Below are 22,189 nucleotides of genomic sequence, written 5' to 3' on the forward strand. Positions count from 1 at the left end.
AATAAAAACTTGGGGATTTGCAAAGCAATTTCGTGCAGCTCATTTTCACAGGAGAGAGCAGCCACATAGGCTCAGTTTTTAGCAGATTTTGTCTTATTTAATTCATATTAGGTGCTTGTTCTTTCTCGCGAAAAGTGAGCTTTTTGCTAAATGGTTATTGACATATTATTTTTTTAAGAGGTATTTTAAACTGAAGGGCGCCCTTATTAAGATCGGGTGAAAGGGTGCCCCCAGAAGGGGCGGTTATGCATTTAATGCACTTTAACAAGGGCACTCGTTAAGCAGGGGTGCCCTTGTTAATAATGGCTGAAAGTCAAAGTGCATTAAATGCATAACCGCCACATTTTTTAAAGGGCGCTGTTCAGTGTAGAAAATAAATAAAGGGCGCTGATATCCCTCCCCCCCATTTGACGGCCCACTAACTATAATGCATGTTTCCTATCTACTTTTTACTGGCTAACTCCCTTTTTCTCTTCCCTTCTAGGATAAAACCATCCCCTCAACTCTACAACCGTACAACACTACATCAAGCAAGGTAGGCCCCACCATAGGATTATCCAAACAATCCATTCGATGGCCCACAACGTAAATAGGTTGTACCCCAAAATAATATGGAAACCTTATAGATCGGAGGGTTGCGATCATACTGTGGAAATGATTTTGGGGGCACAACCTATTTATGTTGCGGCCCATCAAATGGACGGCTTGGACCATCCTATTGTGTGGACTGTACACTTCATTTTGAAAAATATAAGTGGGGCCTAGAATTGGGCCTTAACGTTACTATACGACATGAACCATAGGATGATCCAAACCATCCATTTGATGGGCCACAAAGTAAATAGGTTTTGCCCCAAAATTTATTTCCATGGGATGATCGCAACCCTCCAATCTATAGAGGTTTCTATAACTTGCAGTTTCTCTTTAGATCGGAGGGCTAGGATCATCCTTTGGAAATGATATTTTGGCGTGAAACCTATTTACGATGTGGGCTATATCGAATGGATGGTTTGGATCATCCTATGTTGGGCCTACCTTGCTCACATATTAAAACTAATTAATTGTTGGGCCCACCAACCGTTCATGCATGTTAGAGAGACATAGAGAGACCGGATTGGAGTACGGCTGTACCGGTAAAAAGCAGATAGGAAACGGACTTTATGGGTTACGTGGCTTACGTATAGAGAGAGAGAGAGCGGATTGGAGTAGGGTTGTACAGGTAAAATGCAGATAGGAAACGGACTCTGTGGTTACGTGGCTTACGTCTCACTTTTCCCGTTAGTGGGCCGTCAGGGGGGTTGAATATCAGCGCCCTAAATAAATAGACCCGAGAGAGAGAGAGAGAGAGAGAGAGAGAGTGTGAACGAACTTACGAACCGGAGAGAGAGAGAGAGAGAGAGAGGTTTTCGATTTTCGCGGACAATGCGTAGTGAAGGAGAGCCCCTCCATTTTCAAGAAAGTCCTTTCCCGGCAACAAAAAACAAACTCAAAATTTACATTGGCACGAAAATATTGCAAAGTTTACACGTAATTTCGATGGCAAACAACAAAACTGGAAGGCGCATACCACCGGCGTTTCTTAGAAAGCGTGGGTAAAGCTCCACATATTAAAACGCCGGTAAAACTCCACATATTAAAAGGCCCCGTTCCGCAACCCTAACCCTAAATCTCACTCTTTACAGATCCTCTCTTCTCGAGCGGGTCTTCTTCCTTGCAGACGATCCAAACCCTAACCCTAATCCTAATTCTGACGGTCCGACGATCCAATCCTCTCTCTCCCTTCCTCGATCGACGCTCTCCCTTTCTCGCAGGTAATTTAAACAAGATCTCTCTCCCTCTCTCTCTCTCTCTCGCCCTTTTTTGTTCGATTTTTCTGTTACTGGGATTTACGCAATGATTTATTTTATATCGCCTCGGTTTTTCACAATGATTTTGTAGCATTTCTTTCAATAGATATAATTTTCCCTCATCTCATAGGATTTTAGTGTTTTTCACAATGATTTTTTTTGTTATTGCTGCTTTTCTATGTTCTCTTTGTTTCTCTAACCTAATAGGTTTTCCTATCCTTCTTCTATTCACAATGAAATAGGCACAGGTCTTTTTTTAGCATATTTTTCTTCTTTTTTTTTTCTCAAATTTCATGTATATCTTTCCCTTTATATATCGAGACTGATTCATCTGATAGGATTATGGCAATCCTTCCTACTAAGTTTGGTCTCACGTTTCACATTTTTCTTCATTTTTAATATTTTTTATCTCTGATGTTTTGTTTCTGAATGATCTCTTTTATTTACCTTCATGTTGGGGTTTTAGTTTATTTCTCTTCATATAGAAATGATTTATGATTTATGAGCTCCAATGAAAATGTTAAAATTTCTGTGTGCAAATTTTAACATTTCTGTTTGTTTGCAAATATTTTCTTTTTTCCTCACTTCTATTTACCCTTCTATTTGATTTTACTGTTTGTGGGAGACGAGGATTAAGGAGCATGAAAGACATTTATTTATTTATTGCCCCAAACATCCATCTCGTAAATTTTGGGGGTTTTCGTATTATTGGTTTTGTGTCTTTTTATCATTATTTTTTTGTCTATTTTCATTACTGTCAGAAGTACTGCTGATTTTCTCTATCTATACATCTTTGTGAACTGGAAATTACTCTCCTCTGTATCTTCTTTGCAACAAATCTTTGAAACGATTAATTTAGATACAATTTTAAAATTATATTTGAAAGAAATGTGCTTAGGTTGATGCCCCACTCGGGAACACTAGACTAAATACTACCTATCAACATGCGATATTGGAGATAGATATGTGACATGTCAATATTTCAAAGATGGAAGTTGTATGTATTTACCTTTATTTCATTTTATCAATAGTTATAGTTATATAGATGGAAGAGCCGTGACCAATTTATGTTGGCGTGGTTAATTACGTAGTTGCATTCATTGCAGCACAAGTTATAAATGTGGTTTATTCCGTAATTTCCATACTTATGATTTATGTTGTTTTGTTAGGAAAAATCAAATATTCAATCCTTTGCATCTAGAGTGGATTTCTGGGTTAGTTATTTTGATTTCTTTATCTGTGTGTATGAGAAATTATACGGTGTCCAAGCGGATATGCTCGTATTGGTGGTATGATGGAAGCACCGCCCTTGATATTTCATCGAACAACAGCCTCTTAAAAACTGTGCTGCAGTCGGAACAAATATCAAGGGTGGTACCTTGAACACGAGCATATCCGCCCAATCACCATATAAAATCTATGTATGTATGTATGCATGCATGTATAACTGCTAGGTCCTTTCTTAATTTTTAATATTTAATCATGTTATTTGAATTGGTTTTGACCTTTGATTTAGCGGACACTTTGAAGTTATTTCTGGCACACGTGTCCTGCCATGTCCGACATGGCACGCGTGTCCACCCGTGTCAATACTCCTTTGGACACTTTTAAATGTACTGCTATAAGTGTTATATTTAATGTGAGTGTGTGGTCACGTTTTTGTGCCGTGTCAATTGTAAAATTCTGTTTTATTGCGTATTGTTTTTACCTCTTTTATTTTTAACTCTTCTTTTTTTTGTAAACTCCTTTTAGCTCTTCTTTAACTATACTTTCTATTTTAGCTGTGTCCCCGTTTCTAAATTTTGGGGGGTTAACATATCTGACACTCCGTGTCCGTGTTGACATGCGACACTCGTGTCCGTGCCCACAAATCATAGGTTTTGACCCATTTGCTACATATCATTAGATTTAGGAGAGAGAACAATCCTTATCAATTGTAGGGATACATTTATGATAATGAGATTTACCATCCTTTGAATTCACAGAATATAATGGATGCATTTTATATTAAACATTGCACAATTAGTAGACTGTCATCTCATCTTCTGTCTTCTCAGTCATCTTCTCCTTTTTCGGTTCAACGTTGTTTTACTACTATGGATTTGGTGAATCAAACTCCCAACTTATATTATTGATGAATCAACTCTATCCTTTAGTTGTACTCTAATGTGCTCACAATGGGGTAGATATTAAAGTCTTCATTTAGGGAATTGCTAGCATCCATCGCAGAAGGCATTTCACGGATGGCCTGTTGCATGTGAGAGCTGCCACACCGGCTCACTTTTCAGCAGATTTTGTCTTCATCCATGATGTGGCTGCTCTCACATGCAACAGGCCACTGCGAAATGCCTTCTGCGATGGACGCTAGCAAATCCCCTTCATTTATATTCCTTTTGAGGTATGACTTCATTGATGCGTCTTTAGCGAAAGAAAAAAGATAAGATCCCTGACATACTTAGAGAGAGGGATGCACAAGTTTTTGGTCTGCCTGAACCCATTTACCTACAAAAATAGAACAAGAAAAATAAACGGATGCACAACAGGCCACACACTCATTTCTATAAAGCTCATGATATTCAAGTGAAGAATCATGAGGTTATTTGATAGTCCTATGCCTCTCTGCTTTTGAACCACGACCAAAAATGATTCTTAATAAATTCAGTTAACTCTTATAGTTTTCCCTACAGTACTGAACTACTGATTCATATAACCAATGACAGTCCCATTATAAGTCTATATAGGATTGTTTCTTATAAGCAATTATTAACTGGTTTGGAACTTGTTTTCAGGGCATTTAGAAACTATTTTTCTAAATATTTCGAATGTAGAAATCTTGGTTTAAAGCTAACAGTTATGAAGGTGAAATCTCTGACTTATGATCATTGGTTATAAGATCTTGGTTTTAACTGGTTATAAGGCCTCTGATTCGTATTATGTCTTGATTTGGAATAAAAAATTCCTCGTGTACCCAAATAGTCCTTTATTCTATGCTTAATCAAAGGAGATGTGCCATGATATTGAAGTACAGTAACCAGTTAAAACTAGTTGTGATTACATGAGTAGTAAATTGATAAATACCTCTTCCCAACCGAACTCATTTCATGCCCATTTAAAGTATATTTATTAGCCATTATCACCCAATATTTTAAAATTTTATCAAACCCATTAGGTAAACTCCCCGCTAGTTCCCTTTGTTGTGCAAGGAATTACTCTTTTCTTTCTGGCACGTTTTCAATGACTAGTAAGATCTAGTTTTGACGTGTCCCAGCAGCCTTGGGCCTTAATAGTTGACTTGTTTCCTAGATTTGTGGATGTCCACACAAACTTGTGGGCTGTCTTATATCTTTTCCCCATGGCCCTACTATCCACCATGACTATGTGAGAAGAGAGCACGAAGGATATAATACCGAGTGAGATGGTAGCGATGCAGATGATATTGACTGATGATGGTAATGGAGATGATACTGACTAACGTGTCTCTTTTATTTGTTATACTATGATTTGTTGACACATGGTTTTTTTTAGCATAGCACCATGTCGACACGGACACATGTGGCATGTGTCGACACAGGATTGGACACATTCACAATTAAGCAGCTGAAATCTTTTCTTTTTCATGTGCTTCCGTCCTGCTACATTGACTCATGCGCGTGCCTGCTATCTAAGCTGCTGCCTGCAAGAGGCTGCCTGCTGACTATTGCCTGTGCTCTATTGCTGCTTTGTTTTGATAATGACACTATTCACATCATTATCACTCAAAAACCTTCTCAATTATTCAACAATTTCCAGCTGGCTGTTAGCAGTTTTCTGAGAATTCTTATAGCCTTTAACTTAAACAAAGTAGTGCCATTATTTTGAAAAATAAAGTAAAAGCTCATTTTCCTTTCATACCATTGTATTATAATAAATATTTACAGAAATGTGCATATATCCATGAGGGGCTTGAGCAAATTAAGGATTAATGATATTTTTTCAAGGGAAATGATATATTCACCCCTCTTTTTTACTTCTAACAGTCTCCTTTAGTGTAAAAGAGTAGTCATAAATATCTTTGAAAAAAAGAGTAGTCATAAATACACTAGTGCGGGCTATCCCAAGTAAACAAGGGGGCGAATATATCATTTCCCTTTTTCAATAGACCATGAACTAGGGCTTGATAATTTTATAATTGTTTTTTTATTATGATATTCTAAAATAGGTTTCATGTATAAATAATAATTTTGAAAACTTTCCAAAGCTAAAGTCCACTAGGTGTTTCAAATCTTTCTCTGATTTTCATTGTATGTGCATATGTAGCCGTGTTCTTTTTTCAAGCAGTGTCCCCGTTTCTAAATTTTAGGGGGTTGCCGTGTCTGACACTCCGTGCCCGTCTCGACATGCGACACTCGTGTCCGTGTCCACAAATCATAGGTTATAAATAATTTGAGCTTTGGCTCAATAATACTACTTAGATTACCCCATAACTTAACATATTTTTACTATTACTTTTTTTTTAGCTTTCCAAATCATTTGTTCTGTTTGAATATTTGTCTTTGAGGGACTTATTCCATGCAATATTAAGATTTTTAAATCTTATTGAATGTCAGCGTGGATGCTCACTGTCATATTTTTGTTGTCCATTTAATGTCTTGAACTTGGCTACAATTGTTTAGATGTTAATTATTATAATTTTTTAGATTTGATATACAGGTCTTCATATATTGATAAAACATGAGAATTACACGTAGCAAATCTAGGTTGAAAATGAGCACCAGCCAGTCGCATGTGCCTCAGTCGGGCCCCAGCCAGTCCAAGAGAAATACACGTAGCAGATCTAGGTTGAAAATGAACACCGGCCCATCGGATGTGCCTCAGTCGGGTCCCAGCCAGTCCAAGAGAAATACACGTAGCAAATCTAGGTTGAAAATGGGCCCCAGCCAGTCTCATGTGCCTAAGTCGGGCCCCAGCCAGTCCCAACACTCCCAGCCGCCCCAGCCAGTCGATCCTCAGGCCTCCCATCAAGAGCAATCACAACGCTCTCAGCCACAGGATTCTAGAGCTACTGATGATGGTTGGTTCATAGGCGTAAAATATTCTACAATCATGCCTCATGCAAATTATGTGGATGCGTGGTACTTACCTTTAGAGCACCGCATCTATGTCAAGCTGGACAAATCTGGGTGTCCCATTCATTGTAGGTTCACAGCACTAGAAGTCTTTATAGAAGGCCTAGTACAAGAGAATGGGCGTAAGCTGCCCATTGATGTGCATGATTGGAGGAAAGTACCGCATGCGAATAAGGTGGAAATGTGGGATGTTCTCCAGGTATTAGAGAATTATTTATATATATTTTTTATTCATTATATTTATTATATGATTGTATGATGTTTTACATATGATGTAGGGGGTCTTTGACATTGGTAGTAGTGGTAGAGTTTGGTTTCTAGAGTATCTCCACCAAAAATGGATGAAATGGAAGTTTGAGTTAAAGAAAATGTACTTTGCCGAATATTATGCGACTGATGCGGAGCAGCTGGCACTCTCTGATAGTCGAGTTGTTCCGAACCAGTGGCGGAATCTTGTTACGTATTGGAATTGTAGGTTGGGGAAGGTATGTTAAATTGTGCAATTATTTAATTTTTAGTGTCTTAACTTAAGCGGATAGAAATATGATGTTTTATTGCCACTAAAAAAAATATGATGTTTTATTAATATCAAATTACAGGGGCACAATGAGATAAATAAGGTTAATTCTGCAAGACGAAAGATTTGGCACACTAAATCTGCGAAGAGTGCTGAGATTGATAGGATGCATGAGGAGGAGGTAACTTTGTTAACGATTAATTTCATTCTTTTTATATATGTCTGCTGTTACATGAAAAGATACCGCATCATTTTTGTTTACATGAGGATAGTGGGCGAAGAGCATTGGGGAGGAAACAATTCGGGCACGGCTATTCTTGTTGATAACACCTGCGGATTTAGAGCCAACAACTGTGATGGTATATTTAAATATCTTGTTTTGTTAAAATTTATTTTCATATATACACATTTGACTTTTATTTATTTGATAAACTGTATAATTTCGCATCTTGGGTTTTCATTGCAGAAAGCGTTTGATGATTACATAACTTACCCGATGAAGCTCTCACAATACTACACTGTTAGGGATGACACACTCCCCCCAAACATGGGACAAGAGAGTCGTGAATTAGGTCCATCCTCATCTGATATCCGAGGCCAAACATCTAATCCTGCAAAGTCCCAAAAAATATCCTCTGAAGCTAAAATAGGAATTGATGAGATTAAGGCGCAAGTGGCCAAGATGGAGGAGCAATACGTACTTATGCAAGCTCAGTTGAAAGAGATGGTGTCCGTTATCAATAAAGTTCCGAACACTTCTGAGGTTTCATCGTAGCCACAACTCACAAGGACACTCCCCATCTACAAAACAAGGTATCTACATTTATCAGAATTTCGTTTATGTGGATTGCTTTACTCAGTAATTTGTTTATCTGAAAAACAAATGTGTGGCCATTGACAAAGATTGGTCACCCCTTCACACATAGGCAACAGCTTACCTTGTTTAGAGAACAATAGTTTGGGGTATGTCTAAGTAATGATATTATTATTCAATCAGTTTGATTTAATTTTATGCTAAATAATGTGTTATTTGCTATGCTAGTTTGATTGTGTCAAGTATATATTTTTTGTTATTGATGCTTGTGAAGTTATTTTGACGAGTCGAGCAAAAGTATATAACGATTGTGGCACGAGAAATCATTTTGAGTGAGGATTCATCTAAAAAAAGTACGAGTACCATCAGGAAGTGGGTGGTCTGAAATGTGCATTAAGATGTCACTAGTGTACTATTAACATTTGATAAGACCCTATGGACATTTAAAAATCATTAGAGGCGCACTTGGAGCAAATGTTGCTTGGCTTCTTTGTTTTGTGAGCATACGATTCATTATTTTAGCATTTATATTATTTTGTTTTCAATCTAATTATATTGGCACAACCATGTTTTAATAACGAGTTAATATTTTTCATCAGTATGATTATGAATTAATTTATTTATTTTTTGTTTTGCTTGCAAGGTTGAATGCGCGAGGATGATGATGTTGGATGGATTGCACTATATGTTTTGTTTTGACTTTTGAGACATCTTATACTAGATGGACTTGTGTTTATATTTAGGCCTGTGACGCTTCATATGTATTAATCTTTTTTATATAATTTATAAATTATGGTAGTTTGTATGGGTTCATTTAATTCTCTTTTTTCATTGCACATTTTATTTGTTACGTGTGAATTAGGGGGGCTGATAAATTCGCCCCCTGGATAAGTTCACCCCTTGTACCCGTTGTGAAGCCAAAACCGGTACAGCTCTCTCTCCTAACGAGTGACTTGTTTAGATCTTTGAGCAAGGTATGCCCCACTTGTACTTATTCTCACAAACCTGTGCTCTCGTAGAAACCCTTGGTGGGGCCCAACAATGAATGGTTTAGATCTTTGAAGGTGTACACCATAAAAGGTTTATTTTTATTTTTTTTTTAAAAAATCACTTGGGCCCACCTGGTTTAAAGATCCAAAGTGTTCATCTGTTGGTCCCCGAGCATAAAATCATCTCCATAGGATGATCCAAACCCTCTGATCAGTCTTTATAGATTGGAGAGTGAGGAAGGGCAAGAGAGAGGTAGAGGGGATTTTTTGCAAACGAATTCCAGTTTGATTTTAACAAATGAATTTATGTAACTGCCTGGGTCTTTTTTTAAAAAAATTTACAAATCCTCGGTTCTGATTTTATTGGGGTTTCTACGAACAAATTCTTAGATGACCACCTCTCCTCTATAAAGCCCATTTTGTTTATGCGCTATAATTTCAAATAACCCTCCGGCCATTTTGTTGATGGGCCTCGGTTATTCTTTGAAGGAGAAGCGATTAATTAAGAATTCATCAGTTATTCTTTGAAGGAGAAGTGATTAATTAAGAATTCATCAGTTATTCTTTGAAGGAGAAGTGATTAATTAAGAATCCATCATATTATAGATGGTCGTTTGTAAAAAACACCGATTTTATTTTCTATAAAGGCGGGTCGAACAGGTTTTTTTTCTTTTTTTTAAATTGGTCTGAGTAGGTGATTATGGTCTTTTGAGAAGAAATAAATATTTAAGTAGATGGGATAACTAATGTAAATGACAAATTGTTATCGGGAAATGATATCAGCACAACTATGTTTTTATATATGCACAAACCATGATCATACTAATCTTAACATCCATTTAGTTGCATCCGAACTTTGAAATTGTTGCACCAATGAGGGGACACAAGGGCCTAAATTGGTGCACCGATGAGAATAGTGAGCATCAAATGAGAAGATATAAGTGGCAGGTTCACCAATGAGCAAAGAAGATTTAGCCTGCATGTAGAAAAGCCACTACAAAAAACATAATACCAAATTGACAATGGGAAGGAACAAAACAAAATAAAAGGAAGCATGCTCAATCATTCATAAAGAAAAAAACATAAAATAGGATTTTAGAAGCATGAGTCACATTATGCAATCTAAAAAAAACACACGCACACACACAAAAGGGCTTCCGTGGCAAAATGTAGGGGTGCAACTCGGGTTGGGTCAGGTTGAGGACAACCCGAACCTGACCCTAGTTACCATTTACTCAACCCGAACCCGAGGAATCCCTCTTCCAAGCCGAATCCGACTCAACCTGAGTTCAACCTGACCCAACTTGAGTTTTTTTTATGCTTAGGAAAAATAAAAATGATTAAAAGTGTTAGGTTCAGTCGGGTTGGGTTGCCGAGTCTTCAACCCAAACCCGACCCGAACTCAGCCCGGGTTGGGAAAACAACCCGGCCCGGCCCCGACCCGACCCGACCTGACCTTTTTTGGGGTTGAACCCGACCCGAGTTTCTCCCCTAGCAAAAAGGGGAGTTACATAAAGAAATGATTGAGAGAGAGAGACGACAATGATTCTATAAATATGCCCAATTTTTTCCCTCCAAATTTGCTCATTTTCCTCTCCCGCGAGATCAAAACTTAAATTGACGAAAATGGTGCAAAGTTTCCAGGTATTTTCCACGTTTCTTAAGAAACGCCGGTAAAACTTGTTACATTAAAAAGCTTCGTTCCGCAACCCTAACCCTAACTCTTCCTATTTAAAGATCCTCCCTTTCTTCCCCACCGAGTCTTCCTCGTTGCAGACGATCCGACGATCTCCCCTCCTCGCAGGTAATTTCAAACAACATCTCTCTCCTCTCTCTCTCTCTCGTCTTTTTAAATTTTTTTTTTTTATGTTAGTTGAATGGAAATTAGGGCTATGAGTTTTTGTGTGAATCGAGCCTTTAATTTAATCCATTTGTTTTCATTCGATCCATCTTTATATCCGCTCTTGATTTCTCTCATTTTAATTGATTATTGGGATTTACACAATGATTTTTTTAGCATTTATCTCAATTGATAGAATTTCCTCTCATCTCATGGGATTTTAGGGCTTTTCACAATGTTTTTTGTTTTTTGTTTTTTTTTTTTTTAATTTCTCTCATCTCATAGGTTTTACTATCCTCTTCTCTCCACAATGAAATAGGTACTGGTCTTTTTTTTAGCATGCTTTTTTTGTGGTTTGTTTAAGCATTTTTTATATTTTCTCTTTGATTTTTTGTTGAGTGATCTCTTTTATTTAGTTTCATGTTGGGGTTGTTTTCAGTTTGCTTCAATAATTAAAAGATCCAGATCTCCCTATCAATTATGAAATGAAATTTGTTTTTATTTTTAAGTTTGTAGTTTATTTTGGGGTTGGGGCTTTAGTTCAATGGTCTGGGCATTGTATCTCGACCTCGAGGTCGCAAGTTCAATCTCGCTTACCTACAAAAAACAAAGTTTGTAGTTTATTTTTGCATGCAGAAAACTTCAGGGTTAGTGATTTGTTTTCTGTTTGTTTATCTTCTTTGAATTTTGAAATGATGGTTAACTTTTTAATCTTTCATTTCTTGTTATGTTTTCTGGTATTTCTGTTTTTTTTTTTTTTCCACAATCTAAGTTCATTTTGTCAAATTTCAAAGTTTACTGGCATTGGTAAAAACTTATTTATTTTGGTCGAAATGGATTATAGGGTTGAGTTTATTGATCTCTGCCCATAGAAATGATTTATGATTTATGAGTGCCAGTGAAAATGTTCAAATCTGCATAAATTTTAGAGTAATGCTAGGGAACTGAGAGTAGGACCTGAAAGGGGACCGAACAAATCGATTCAGGCCACAGCATCACAAGTGACGTGAACCAGCCCTTAAGTTTAGGGAAATCGTGAAAAAGTAATTTTTTTTTTTAACACATGGCATATTCTCATTGCAGGTCCCCTGCTGGGTCGTACTCTCCGTCTCCATATTATTTTCCTAAATTTTGACATTTCTGTTTGTTGCAAGTGATATCTTTTATCCTCACTTCTATTTGTCATTCTATTTGATTTTATTGTTCGTGAGACACGCGGATTAAGGAATATGAAAGAAATTTATTTATTTATTGCCCCAAACCTCCATCTCCTAAATTTTTGCAACCCCAGCCTCGACTTTAAGAAACAATCAAGTGTTACAAAATAGTGAATATCTATAGAAAAAGAAACGATAAATCTTGCATCTCATCATTTATTGTATGGTTTTGGGGGTTTTGGTACTGTTGGTTTTGTATCATTATTTTTTTGTCTATTTTCATTACTTTCAGGATAACTGCTGATTTTCTTTATCTATACATCTTTGTGGCCTGGAAATTACTCTTCCTCTGTATCTTACATTTGCAACAAATCTTTGAAACAATTACTTTAGATACACTGCAGCTGGGTGTCCGAAGTAATAAAAAGGGGCGGATATATCACTTCCCTTTTAAAATAATATTTCAATGAAATGTGCATAGGTTGATGCCCTACTCATTTCGATATTTCAAAGAGGGAATTTGTATGTATTTATCTTTATTTCATTATTTCAATAGTTTTAATTATATAGATGGAAGAACCGTACTCAATTTATGTTTCCATGGTTAATTATGTAGTTACATTCTTTACACTGCAAGTTATTAATGTGGTTATTCTGTACTTTTAATGTATATCCTATGCTTTGATACCAATTAATATGAATTTAGGATTCACAGGTTGATTTACAGGAATATGCATCATACATTCTCATAACAGAATAAACAACAAGTAGTATGCCAAAGAAATCAGATATGTAACTAAGATGGAATAATGATGTACTAGTCTGTCCACAATGCGAAGAAGATATAAAATAAACTCCTTAACTATGGCCCAAATAAATCTAGAAGGGGTATATGTGTAGAGTATAGGGTAGTCTCCAAGACAAGAAAGAAATATAGTTAGAGATATGATAAGGTTGTGCTGATCTTAGCCAAGATAAGGAAGATGTATGAAAGAAGAATCAAGATCAAGATTTGAGAGATCAAGATACTGTTTGTCGACAAATCTTCCATTTGTGGAGGGAAAATGGACAGATATTGTTTGTCCACAAATCTGCCCATTTTGCTCCCCACAAATGGAAGGGTTAGGATGATCCAATGGAGCTGATTTTGGTGGACACCCTATCTATGATAAGGCCCATCAAATGAATGCTTTGGATCCCCCAAAAAATGTGGGCCCACCCTGTTTCTGCACTCGAGTGCAAGCGCAGGAACAATAAGCCCTATATATATATATATATATATATATATATATATACTTCACATATTTTAACATTTCCTTTTTTTTATAGTTGTCCATACTGATTCCAAAAAGAATCCATTGTTCTGTTTGAATCTCTGTCTTTGAGGGACTTATTCCATTCAGTGTTAAGATGTTTAAATCATATCGAATGTCTGGATGCTCACTGTCATATTTTTCCTTATTTTTGTTTCTTATTTTTTCATTTAATTTCTACAACTTGGCTACAATTGTTTAGATTATGTTCATTGCTTTACATTAAGACTTGTGAATTATTATTATTATTAGATTTGATATGCAAGTCTTCATATATAGATAAAACATGAGAATTACACGTAGCAAGTCTCGGTTGAAAATGAGCAACAGCCAGTCGCATGTGCCTCAGCCAGGCCCCGGCCAGTCCAAGAGAAATACACGCAGCAAATCTAGTTTGAAAATGAGCACCAGCCAGTCGCATGTGCCTCAGCCAGGCCCCGGCCAGTCCAAGAGAAATGCACGCAGCAGATCTAGGTTGAGCACCAGCCAATCGCATGTGCCTCAGTCAGGCCCCAGCCAGTCCCAGCAGTCTCAGCCGCCCCAGCCCTTCGATTCTCAAGCCTCCCATCCAGAGAAATCACAATGCGCTCAGCCACAGGATTCTAGAGCTACTGATTCTGGTGTTATGCTAGGCGTAAAATATATTATAGACGAGCCTTATGCAATTAATTTGGATGTGTGGGACTTACCTTTAGAGCAACGCATCTATGTCAAGTTGGACGAATTTGGGCATCCAATTAGTCGTGAGCAGGCAACACTAGAATTCTTTGTAGACAGCCTAGTAAATATTAATGCACGTAAGCTGCCAATTGATGTGCATGATTGGAGGAAAGTACCGCATGCAATCAAGGAGAAAATGTGGGTTATTGTCCAGGTATTAGAGAATTATTTATATATTTTTTGTTCTTTATGTTTTTTCTTTTAATTTTTATTATATGATTGTTTGATGTTTTACATATGATGCAGGGGGTCTTTGACATTGATAACAGCGGTAAAGTTTGGTTTCTAGAGTATCTTCACAAAAAATGGAGGGAATTCAAGTTTTATTTAAAGAAAATGTACTTTGTCGATTATAATGCTACTGATGCGGAGCTGCTGGCACTCATTGATAATCGAGTCGATCCGAACCAGTGGCGGAATCTTGTTACGTATTGGAATTGTAAGTTGGGGAAGGTATGTTAAATAGTTAAGTTATTTAATTTTTATTTGTTTTCACTTAAGCACATAGAAATATGATGTTTTATTAATTTCAAATTACAGGCGCACAATGAGGTAAATAAGTTTAGTCGTGCAAAATACACTATTAACTACACTGAACGTGCGAAGAGGGCTGAGGATGATAGAAAACACGAGGAGAAGGTAACTTCTTTAACTATTAATTCCATTCGTGTTGTATGTCTCTACAATTACATGATAATGTATTAATGTACCGCATCATTGTTGTTTACATGAGGATAGTGGATCAAGTACATTGGGGAGGAGACACTTCGGGTAGTGCTATACTTGCCGACAACGCCTGTGGATTATGCCCCGCCACATGTGATGGTATATTTAAGTATCTAACTATTAAATATCATCTTTTGTTAAATATCATCTTTTATTTTCATATACACACATTCCACCTTTTTTTTAACTATATAATTTCACATCTTGGATTTCCATTGCAGAAAGACTTAAATGAGTTCATACTCTCCCCAAACACGGGTGAAGAGAGGAGTGGTCGTGTGAGCACTTCCGAATCAGGTCCATCCTCATCTGATATCGGAAGCGTAACATCTAATCCTGTAAAGTCTCAAAAGATATCCTCAGAAGCTAAAATAGGAATTGATGAGATAAAGGCGCAAGTGGCCAAGATGGAGGAAAACTTTGTGCTTATGCAAGCTCAGTTAAAAGAGATGGTGTCGGTTATCAATAAAGTTCCAAACGCACACGTAGATGATGTATTAAATAAGGTAACATTTTAGTTATACAGATTTGGATTTAGTTATTCTTCTTCTAAATTACGGAGTTATTGGTTTATGTTTCATATTATGTTTATCTTTAGGTTCTCGGCAGCACAAACTCTTCTGACGCTTCATCGTAGCCACAAGTACACTATCCATCTACAAGCCATGTGGTTTCGTCTCCCAAGGTATCTACATTTATCAGAACTTCATTTATTTGAATTACTTTACTAAGTAATCTGTATATCTGAAAAACAAAATTACTTTACTAAGTAATTTGTATATCTGAAAAACAAATTTATGGCCACTGACAAAGATTGGTCACCCCTTCACACATAGGCAACATTTTTCCTTGTTATGATGTTGGACAATCATTTGGTGTATGTCAAAATAATGATATTATTATTCTTTTTTTTTTAAAGATGACAATATATTTATACCATGGAAATTACATTGGGGACCAGGGGTCCCGGCTTGCATTTACATAGTATTATGGCCAAGGGCATACTCCTGAACCACAAGAGAACAAGTAAAAACTACTCATAAATACATCGAGATAAAGGATAACTTATCCATCCTGCCAACTCCCACCAATATTGTGAAACTACAAACCCCACTGCTACCCCAACCGAAAACCATTTCCCAACCTCCTTCCCAATCAACCAATAATTCTTCTTCTCTCCCCAATGTTTGAGGACAAGTACAGGTACAAAAGAAGGATATCACCCAAAGCGAAAGACTCGAGTCTCTCAAGCTAAAGGGAATCAGCTTCGATACCGCTACTCCATTGCTTTCAGGATCAGATTAGTGCCTAAGATAACCAGGCCTTAGAAATTGAAACTTTAGTGAAGATCTTTATCGTTTCATCCACTCACGTACTTCCTCAAGAATACTCAACGAGACGAACGTAATCAGAGCAGAACAAATCCTGAAGAGGGGAGCCAAAGACTCTCTCAAGCTTATCATGGACCTTCCACACTAGCATTCTTCCCACGGCCTCTTCCGAGAGTTTCAAAAGGACTCCTTTAAACTACCAATCAATCAACACAACAATCTTCCTCCCTTTAATCCTGAATTCAAGTCAGAGGGTTATGAAGGAACTGAATTGGAAGAGGAACTTAATGCTTAAGCCCCCTCCCCAACCTTCTTTTCAGCCACTTTTGCCCTTGCCTCTTTCTCTTCCTTGTCTCTTGCCGCCATTGCTAAAAACATATCTTTAGTTGCCCCCAAATCTTCATCGTATTCAATCCCAAAAACACCTCCCATTGTTAACAGGTCATCGAATTCTTTCGAGAACGGTCCATGACTTCCTGACTCTTTTGAACTATCAGCAACCCGCTTGGCCTTACCTTTAGAATCCCCACTAGGCCCTGGGAGCTCCCGGCTCGCTGGTCTACTTCCTGTCTCAGCATTTCCAAGGGAACATTGGCCTGAATAATCGGGTTGTCTCGATTATTCTCGTGGTCCCTAATTACAGTCTTTTTTTCCTTCTCCCAGAGACGCCGACGAGTGCGCCTTTCCTTTTCTAAAACTTTACTGAACATGGGGAGTTCGAGGAGAGGCAAATGCAATTCCATATTACTCGTCGTCTCAGAGGAATTGAGGGTGATGCCGGGATTTTTGGAAGAATATTTCCTTAGATGTTCCCATCGCTTCTTTAGCGGGCTAAGAGAAACAGAGAGACCACCTCGGGTAGCTTTTGACAGTCAGCAACAAGTCTCCTCTTCTTGTGATCCTCTTTCTTAAATATACCTTTAAGTTTTCTTGTAAAAACAGAGAGACCACCTCGGGTAGCTAGCACCCGTACTTCCGGATTAGTACTTCTACGAGGTATATTACCTTTCCCTACACGTAGACGTTTCTCCTTAGAACTTTCGTTTTTCTTATTAAATCTGGTTTTTATCTTTAGAGCGTTTTTCTACTTTTCTGAATTCAGAATACAGCTGCCAACGATATCTTTACGAAGAGCCTTTCCTTTCTCACCTCGTACTGCAGCAATTAATGATTTCGGTACTGACCCGCCTCCAACCTGACTCCACCTCCCCAACACACCAGCAACTCTGCTCTCTGACATTCTAGGCGAGTTGTTGGCTGCTAGTCCAGGCGAGGAAGTGGATAATTCAAAATCCAAAAAGGGGCCCGCCAACGGCTCCCTGCCATTATCACTACCCTCGGGATTAGCGACTGTCACCTTTTCCGGTGGGTCAACCATCGCTGGCGACTGAATGTTGGAAACCTACAAATCAAGGCTTTTCCGGTTGGTCAACCATCGCTGGCGACTGAATGTCGGGAACCTGCAAATCGAGGCCCTCAGAAGCAGCCAAATTATCTTTACTACTTGATTCCTCCATTACCGATGTCGCCTGACTGTTAATACTATCCTTAGAGACTACCTTAACTCTTATAGAATAAATGATGGAATCTACTCTTAGATTAATAGATGAGGGGATAGATTTTCAAAGGGGAGTCATGACCAAAGCCGAGGCAAAAGTCATACAATGATCGTGGTTACCAAAGAGCAGAGTCTGGACCACCTGGCTTAGGTGCTGTCCGAGGATCTCCCGAGTTGACGTAGACCAGGCATGAAGAGGGTTATCATAGAATTTGATCATAATGGTTCTAGCGCTCGTGTTATAAGCCGGGAACCAAGTCTGAGGGGAGGAGAGGTATCCCCCAGAGCATTACCTCTACGCCTGAGAATAGCAGTCGCTTGGGATTTCGACTCAAAGCAAAACAAAATATCCACTGAGTTGATGGAGTAAGGCTTTTGCAGCTCGGAAAGGCCCCAACATCTCTTAGCCCACTCCCATACATCTTCCAGCAGCCAAGATCCAGATATCAAACTCCCAATGAGGCAACTTTCAACACTCTTCTTTATTTCATCCACCAGGCTAGATGGAATCTCAAGGGCCAAGGTATCAGCATGTACATCAACCTGAGTGGGGCCGACTTTGGGCCTCTAAACCATGGCTGGGACCAGTTTGGTCTTAGGGTTTGAGCATTTCCTACAGACATTATGCAAGCCAAAGTTTTTATAATGGCATTTCGAACACATCCAATCGAGGGCACACGTTGGTTAAACTCAGTGACTCTACGGCCCGGGATTCTTTTGGCCTCAAATTTGAATCGTCTCGCTCTGGTGTCCCTGTCTTCAATACTTCCCAAGGACCCCGAATGGGATCTGGGAGGAGCCCACTGAGGCCTAACCAGATTGTCACCTTGCCCGAACAAACTTAATATCCTCCAGCAACAAATATAAAGGACCCCCATGGATTCAAACACTTTTAAAGCATGATACCCTGATTCAATAAAATTTAGGAAGTGTTCCACTGTATGGTCAAGATTAAAGCCACACGAACAAATAAGAGAATCCACCGGAAAGCCAGAAACATCGGCCACCGGAGGAATAATCCAGCGGCTTCTAAAAACATCCCTGATAGTCATCTCTTAGGCCTTTCTGCTACATTCTTCTCTACCTCCTTCAAAGCCACACATGTTTAGCAATGATATTATTATTCAATCATTTTGATTTAACTCTATGCTAAATAACGTGTTATCTGCTATACTATAGGTTTGACGTTTGGCATGCATATTTAGTTTGACTGTGTTAAGTAAATATTTTTATGGGAAAATTACATTTACACCCCCTCTAGTTTATAACACATACACTTCTACCCCTATAGTTCTAAACGTAACAAGTACACCTCCTAAGGTTTCAAAACATGACAAGTACACCCCCTCCGTCAACGGTCCGTCAGTTTAACCCGACGGAAAGACTGAAACTAAACATGGTTAATATTTTGAGGACAAAAATACCCTCATTTGCAGAGGGATTAGGGTTACGCCATTTCCCACCGCCGCCATCGCACCTCCGGCCACCGCCACCGTTGCCGTCGCCATCTCTGGCCACCGCCGTCATCTCCACCATAGACAATGAAACCCCACCCCATGGCTACATTAAACCCACATTTCAAGAAAAAAACATTGATAAAAACAAAAAAAAAGCCCTAAAATATTAGGGTTTATGTGCAAATCATGATAATGGTGTGAATGAAGACAAATAAAAGTCCTAAATCGAAGGTTTATGTTGATAATTAAACAAGGGTTTGAATCACACCCTAATTTTTAGTTTTCAAGTTTGAAATCCCTAATTTTCAGTTGGGGAAGACGAGGGCATTTTGGTTATTTTCACCTCGCCGTCTGGTCTGTCCAGTTAAAAAAACCCAATGGAACCACAGGGGGTGTAGTTGTCACGTTTAGAACCACAGGGGTAGAAGTGTATGTGTCAGAAACTAGAGGGGGTGTAAATGTAATTTTCCCTATTTTTATTTATTGGATGCTTGCAAAGTTTTTTTCATGAGTCACGAAAAGTCGATTGTGGCACGAGAAATCATTTTTGAGTGAGGATTCATGTAAAGAAAGTACGAGTACCATTAGGAAGTGGATGGTCTGAAATGCGCATTAAGGTGTCACTAGTGCATAATTAACATTTGACAATACCCTATGGACAGTTTAAAATCATTAGAAATGCAGTCGGAGCAAATGTTGCTTCGCTTCCTTGTTTTGTGAGTACATGATTCATTATTTTAGCTTTTATAATATGGTTTTTTAATCTAATTATATTTGCACAACCATGTTTTGATAATGAGGCGAACACTCACTGCTTTTATGCTTTTTTAATTGGCTACTGAGAGCATTTAGGGAACTATAATAACCTTTGACGGCTGGTTTAACAATGTAAAACAAGTTTGCCCTGTTATCAAAACATGGTCGTGCTAACATCAGTAGGTGTTTTTAGATATTATTTTTAATCATTATGATTATGAATTAATTAATTAATTTTATTTTCGTGTTATTTTGTTTGGAAGGTTGAATCCGCTACAGTGATGATGTTGGATGGATTACTCTTATGTTTGGTTTTAAGACATCTAATATTTTGCTTCATGGACTTATGTTTATTTTTAGGTGTGTGAGACTTCATATGTATTTACTTTTTATATGTATGTATTATGGATTCTTGCACATTTTATTTGTTAGGTGTGAATTAAATTATGGTTGCTGAAATATATCATGTAGATGGAACTTGGTACAGGGAATTTTTGTTTTTATTTAATCTTTTTTAAATATCTTTACTAACTGTAGAAATTGTAGTTATAGGCAAGGTTTTAAATTTCGGTTTCGATACCTATTTCGGAACCCACCGAAATCCGAAATTTCGGTCCAAAATTTGGCATTAATCTTAGAAATTTGGGACTGAAATTTTGTGACATTTATTTTTTATATTTTTAAATGCCATTTTCTCGAAATTTCTCGCCAAATATCAAATTTTGGAAAATTTCGGTTTCGGTCGGATTTCGGTCGAAATTTAAAACCATGGTTATAGGTGACTTTTTAAAAGTGAAATGATATATTCGCCTCTTTTCTTCCTTGGGACATCCACTTGTAGGGTAAAAGGATATTCATAAATATACTAGAGTAGGTTAGCCCCGGGAAGAAAAGGGGTGGAATATATTACTTCTCCGTTTAAAATTAGCCTACTTACTTTTAGCTGAAGAAATAAATGTTGTCGATGAAGGTAAATAATTATATTGATGGTTAAAACTGTTATTTACTTTTCGCTCTGGTCATATCTAGAAAAACAAAACCTTTCCAGGCAATTTCACAAAATACCATTTGGCAGCTTACTTTTGCAGGAGACAAGAGCCTCTCCAGATGAATTAAATGAATAAGACAAAACCTGCTATAAAGTGAGCCTTTGTGGCAGTTGCCTGCTGCAAAAGTGAAATGGCTCTCCGCAAAATTGCCTACAAATCCCTGATAGCATGACCAAAGGAATCCTTGGATCTAAAAGAAATACTTATGGGAAAGCTAAGGCCCTCTGTTTTGGATTTTGAGAACGGATTGTGAGTCTCGAAAACTGATTACTGGACTCAACTTTATGCTTAATTTTGACCGGTTATGGACTTCACAATCGGTTCTCAAAATCCAAAAAAGAGCATAAGTTTGGATCCTTTAGTTTTATTTGTTCCACTTGTTCGAACTCTTCATGTATCGGTAGTTAGGTCATGAAGAGATTACCGTTGAGAGGGAGCTTCAAGTGTAGATTTTTCTCTTTTAGCATTTAGTTGCTTTGTTTTATTTTGGGTTTTGACTCTCCTAAAACGATTAATAAAAAATGAATATGGAGTATATTGAAGCAATAATTCCGAAAATGTACGGAGGAGCAAAGTTTTCTCGGGTTATCATTATAATTATTATTTTTAATTTAAAATAAAAAAATTATATAGACTAAAGGGAAAGTGCCTCTTCTCTCCCATCAAAAACAGCCTCTCTCTCTCTCTCTCTCTCTCTCTCTCAACCATGGTTTTAAATTCGGGTTTCAGATTGAATTTCGGTATTGGCCGAAACTGAAATTTCAGCCGAAATCCAGTAACAATAAATTTTTTTTGATGGAAATTCGGAATATTTCTATATTTCAAAAAAAAAAAATCAATTTCTTGAAATCTCGGCCGAAATTCCGAAATTTGGTAAAATCCGATATTTCAGATTCGCCAAATTTCGGTTTCGGTCGCCGAAATTTAAAACCATGCTCTCAGCAGACCTGTACCGGGCTCATGAACATAAGGAAATCTGAGCAAATACCAGATTGATTTGGCCACTTTCA

The 22,189-nt window shown here is 37.7% G+C and overlaps 2 protein-coding genes across 3 annotated transcripts; both read left to right on the forward strand.

Annotated features, from left to right (window-relative positions):
- Positions 1 to 1,353: 1,353 nt before the first annotated feature.
- Positions 1,354 to 9,096, forward strand: LOC143860986 (uncharacterized). Of its 2 annotated transcripts, none has more exons than XM_077371858.1 (7): positions 1,354 to 1,811; positions 6,524 to 7,151; positions 7,231 to 7,437; positions 7,552 to 7,650; positions 7,742 to 7,828; positions 7,936 to 8,282; positions 8,927 to 9,096. In XM_077371858.1, exons 2-6 carry the CDS (start codon positions 6,558 to 6,560, stop codon positions 8,242 to 8,244), a joined length of 1,296 nt encoding a protein of 431 aa, XP_077227973.1. In that variant the 5' UTR covers positions 1,354 to 1,811; positions 6,524 to 6,557; the 3' UTR covers positions 8,245 to 8,282; positions 8,927 to 9,096. The 2 variants fall into 2 exon arrangements, with proteins under 2 accessions (XP_077227973.1, XP_077227974.1); XM_077371859.1 differs by having other exon boundaries at positions 6,537 to 7,151.
- Positions 9,097 to 10,792: 1,696 nt separating this feature from the next.
- Positions 10,793 to 20,616, forward strand: LOC143861983 (uncharacterized). The gene is made up of 8 exons (XM_077372967.1): positions 10,793 to 11,076; positions 13,862 to 14,456; positions 14,549 to 14,755; positions 14,843 to 14,941; positions 15,041 to 15,127; positions 15,250 to 15,534; positions 15,627 to 15,713; positions 20,394 to 20,616. The coding sequence occupies exons 2-7, from the start codon at positions 13,869 to 13,871 to the stop codon at positions 15,663 to 15,665; spliced, it is 1,305 nt and encodes a 434-aa protein (XP_077229082.1). The 5' UTR covers positions 10,793 to 11,076; positions 13,862 to 13,868; the 3' UTR covers positions 15,666 to 15,713; positions 20,394 to 20,616.
- The last annotated feature ends 1,573 nt before the right edge of the window (positions 20,617 to 22,189 follow it).

Source organism: Tasmannia lanceolata, unplaced genomic scaffold, assembly GCF_043159265.1.
Source record: "Tasmannia lanceolata isolate RefF3 unplaced genomic scaffold, GAP_Taslan_0.1 ptg000037l, whole genome shotgun sequence".
NCBI lineage: Eukaryota > Viridiplantae > Streptophyta > Magnoliopsida > Canellales > Winteraceae > Tasmannia > Tasmannia lanceolata.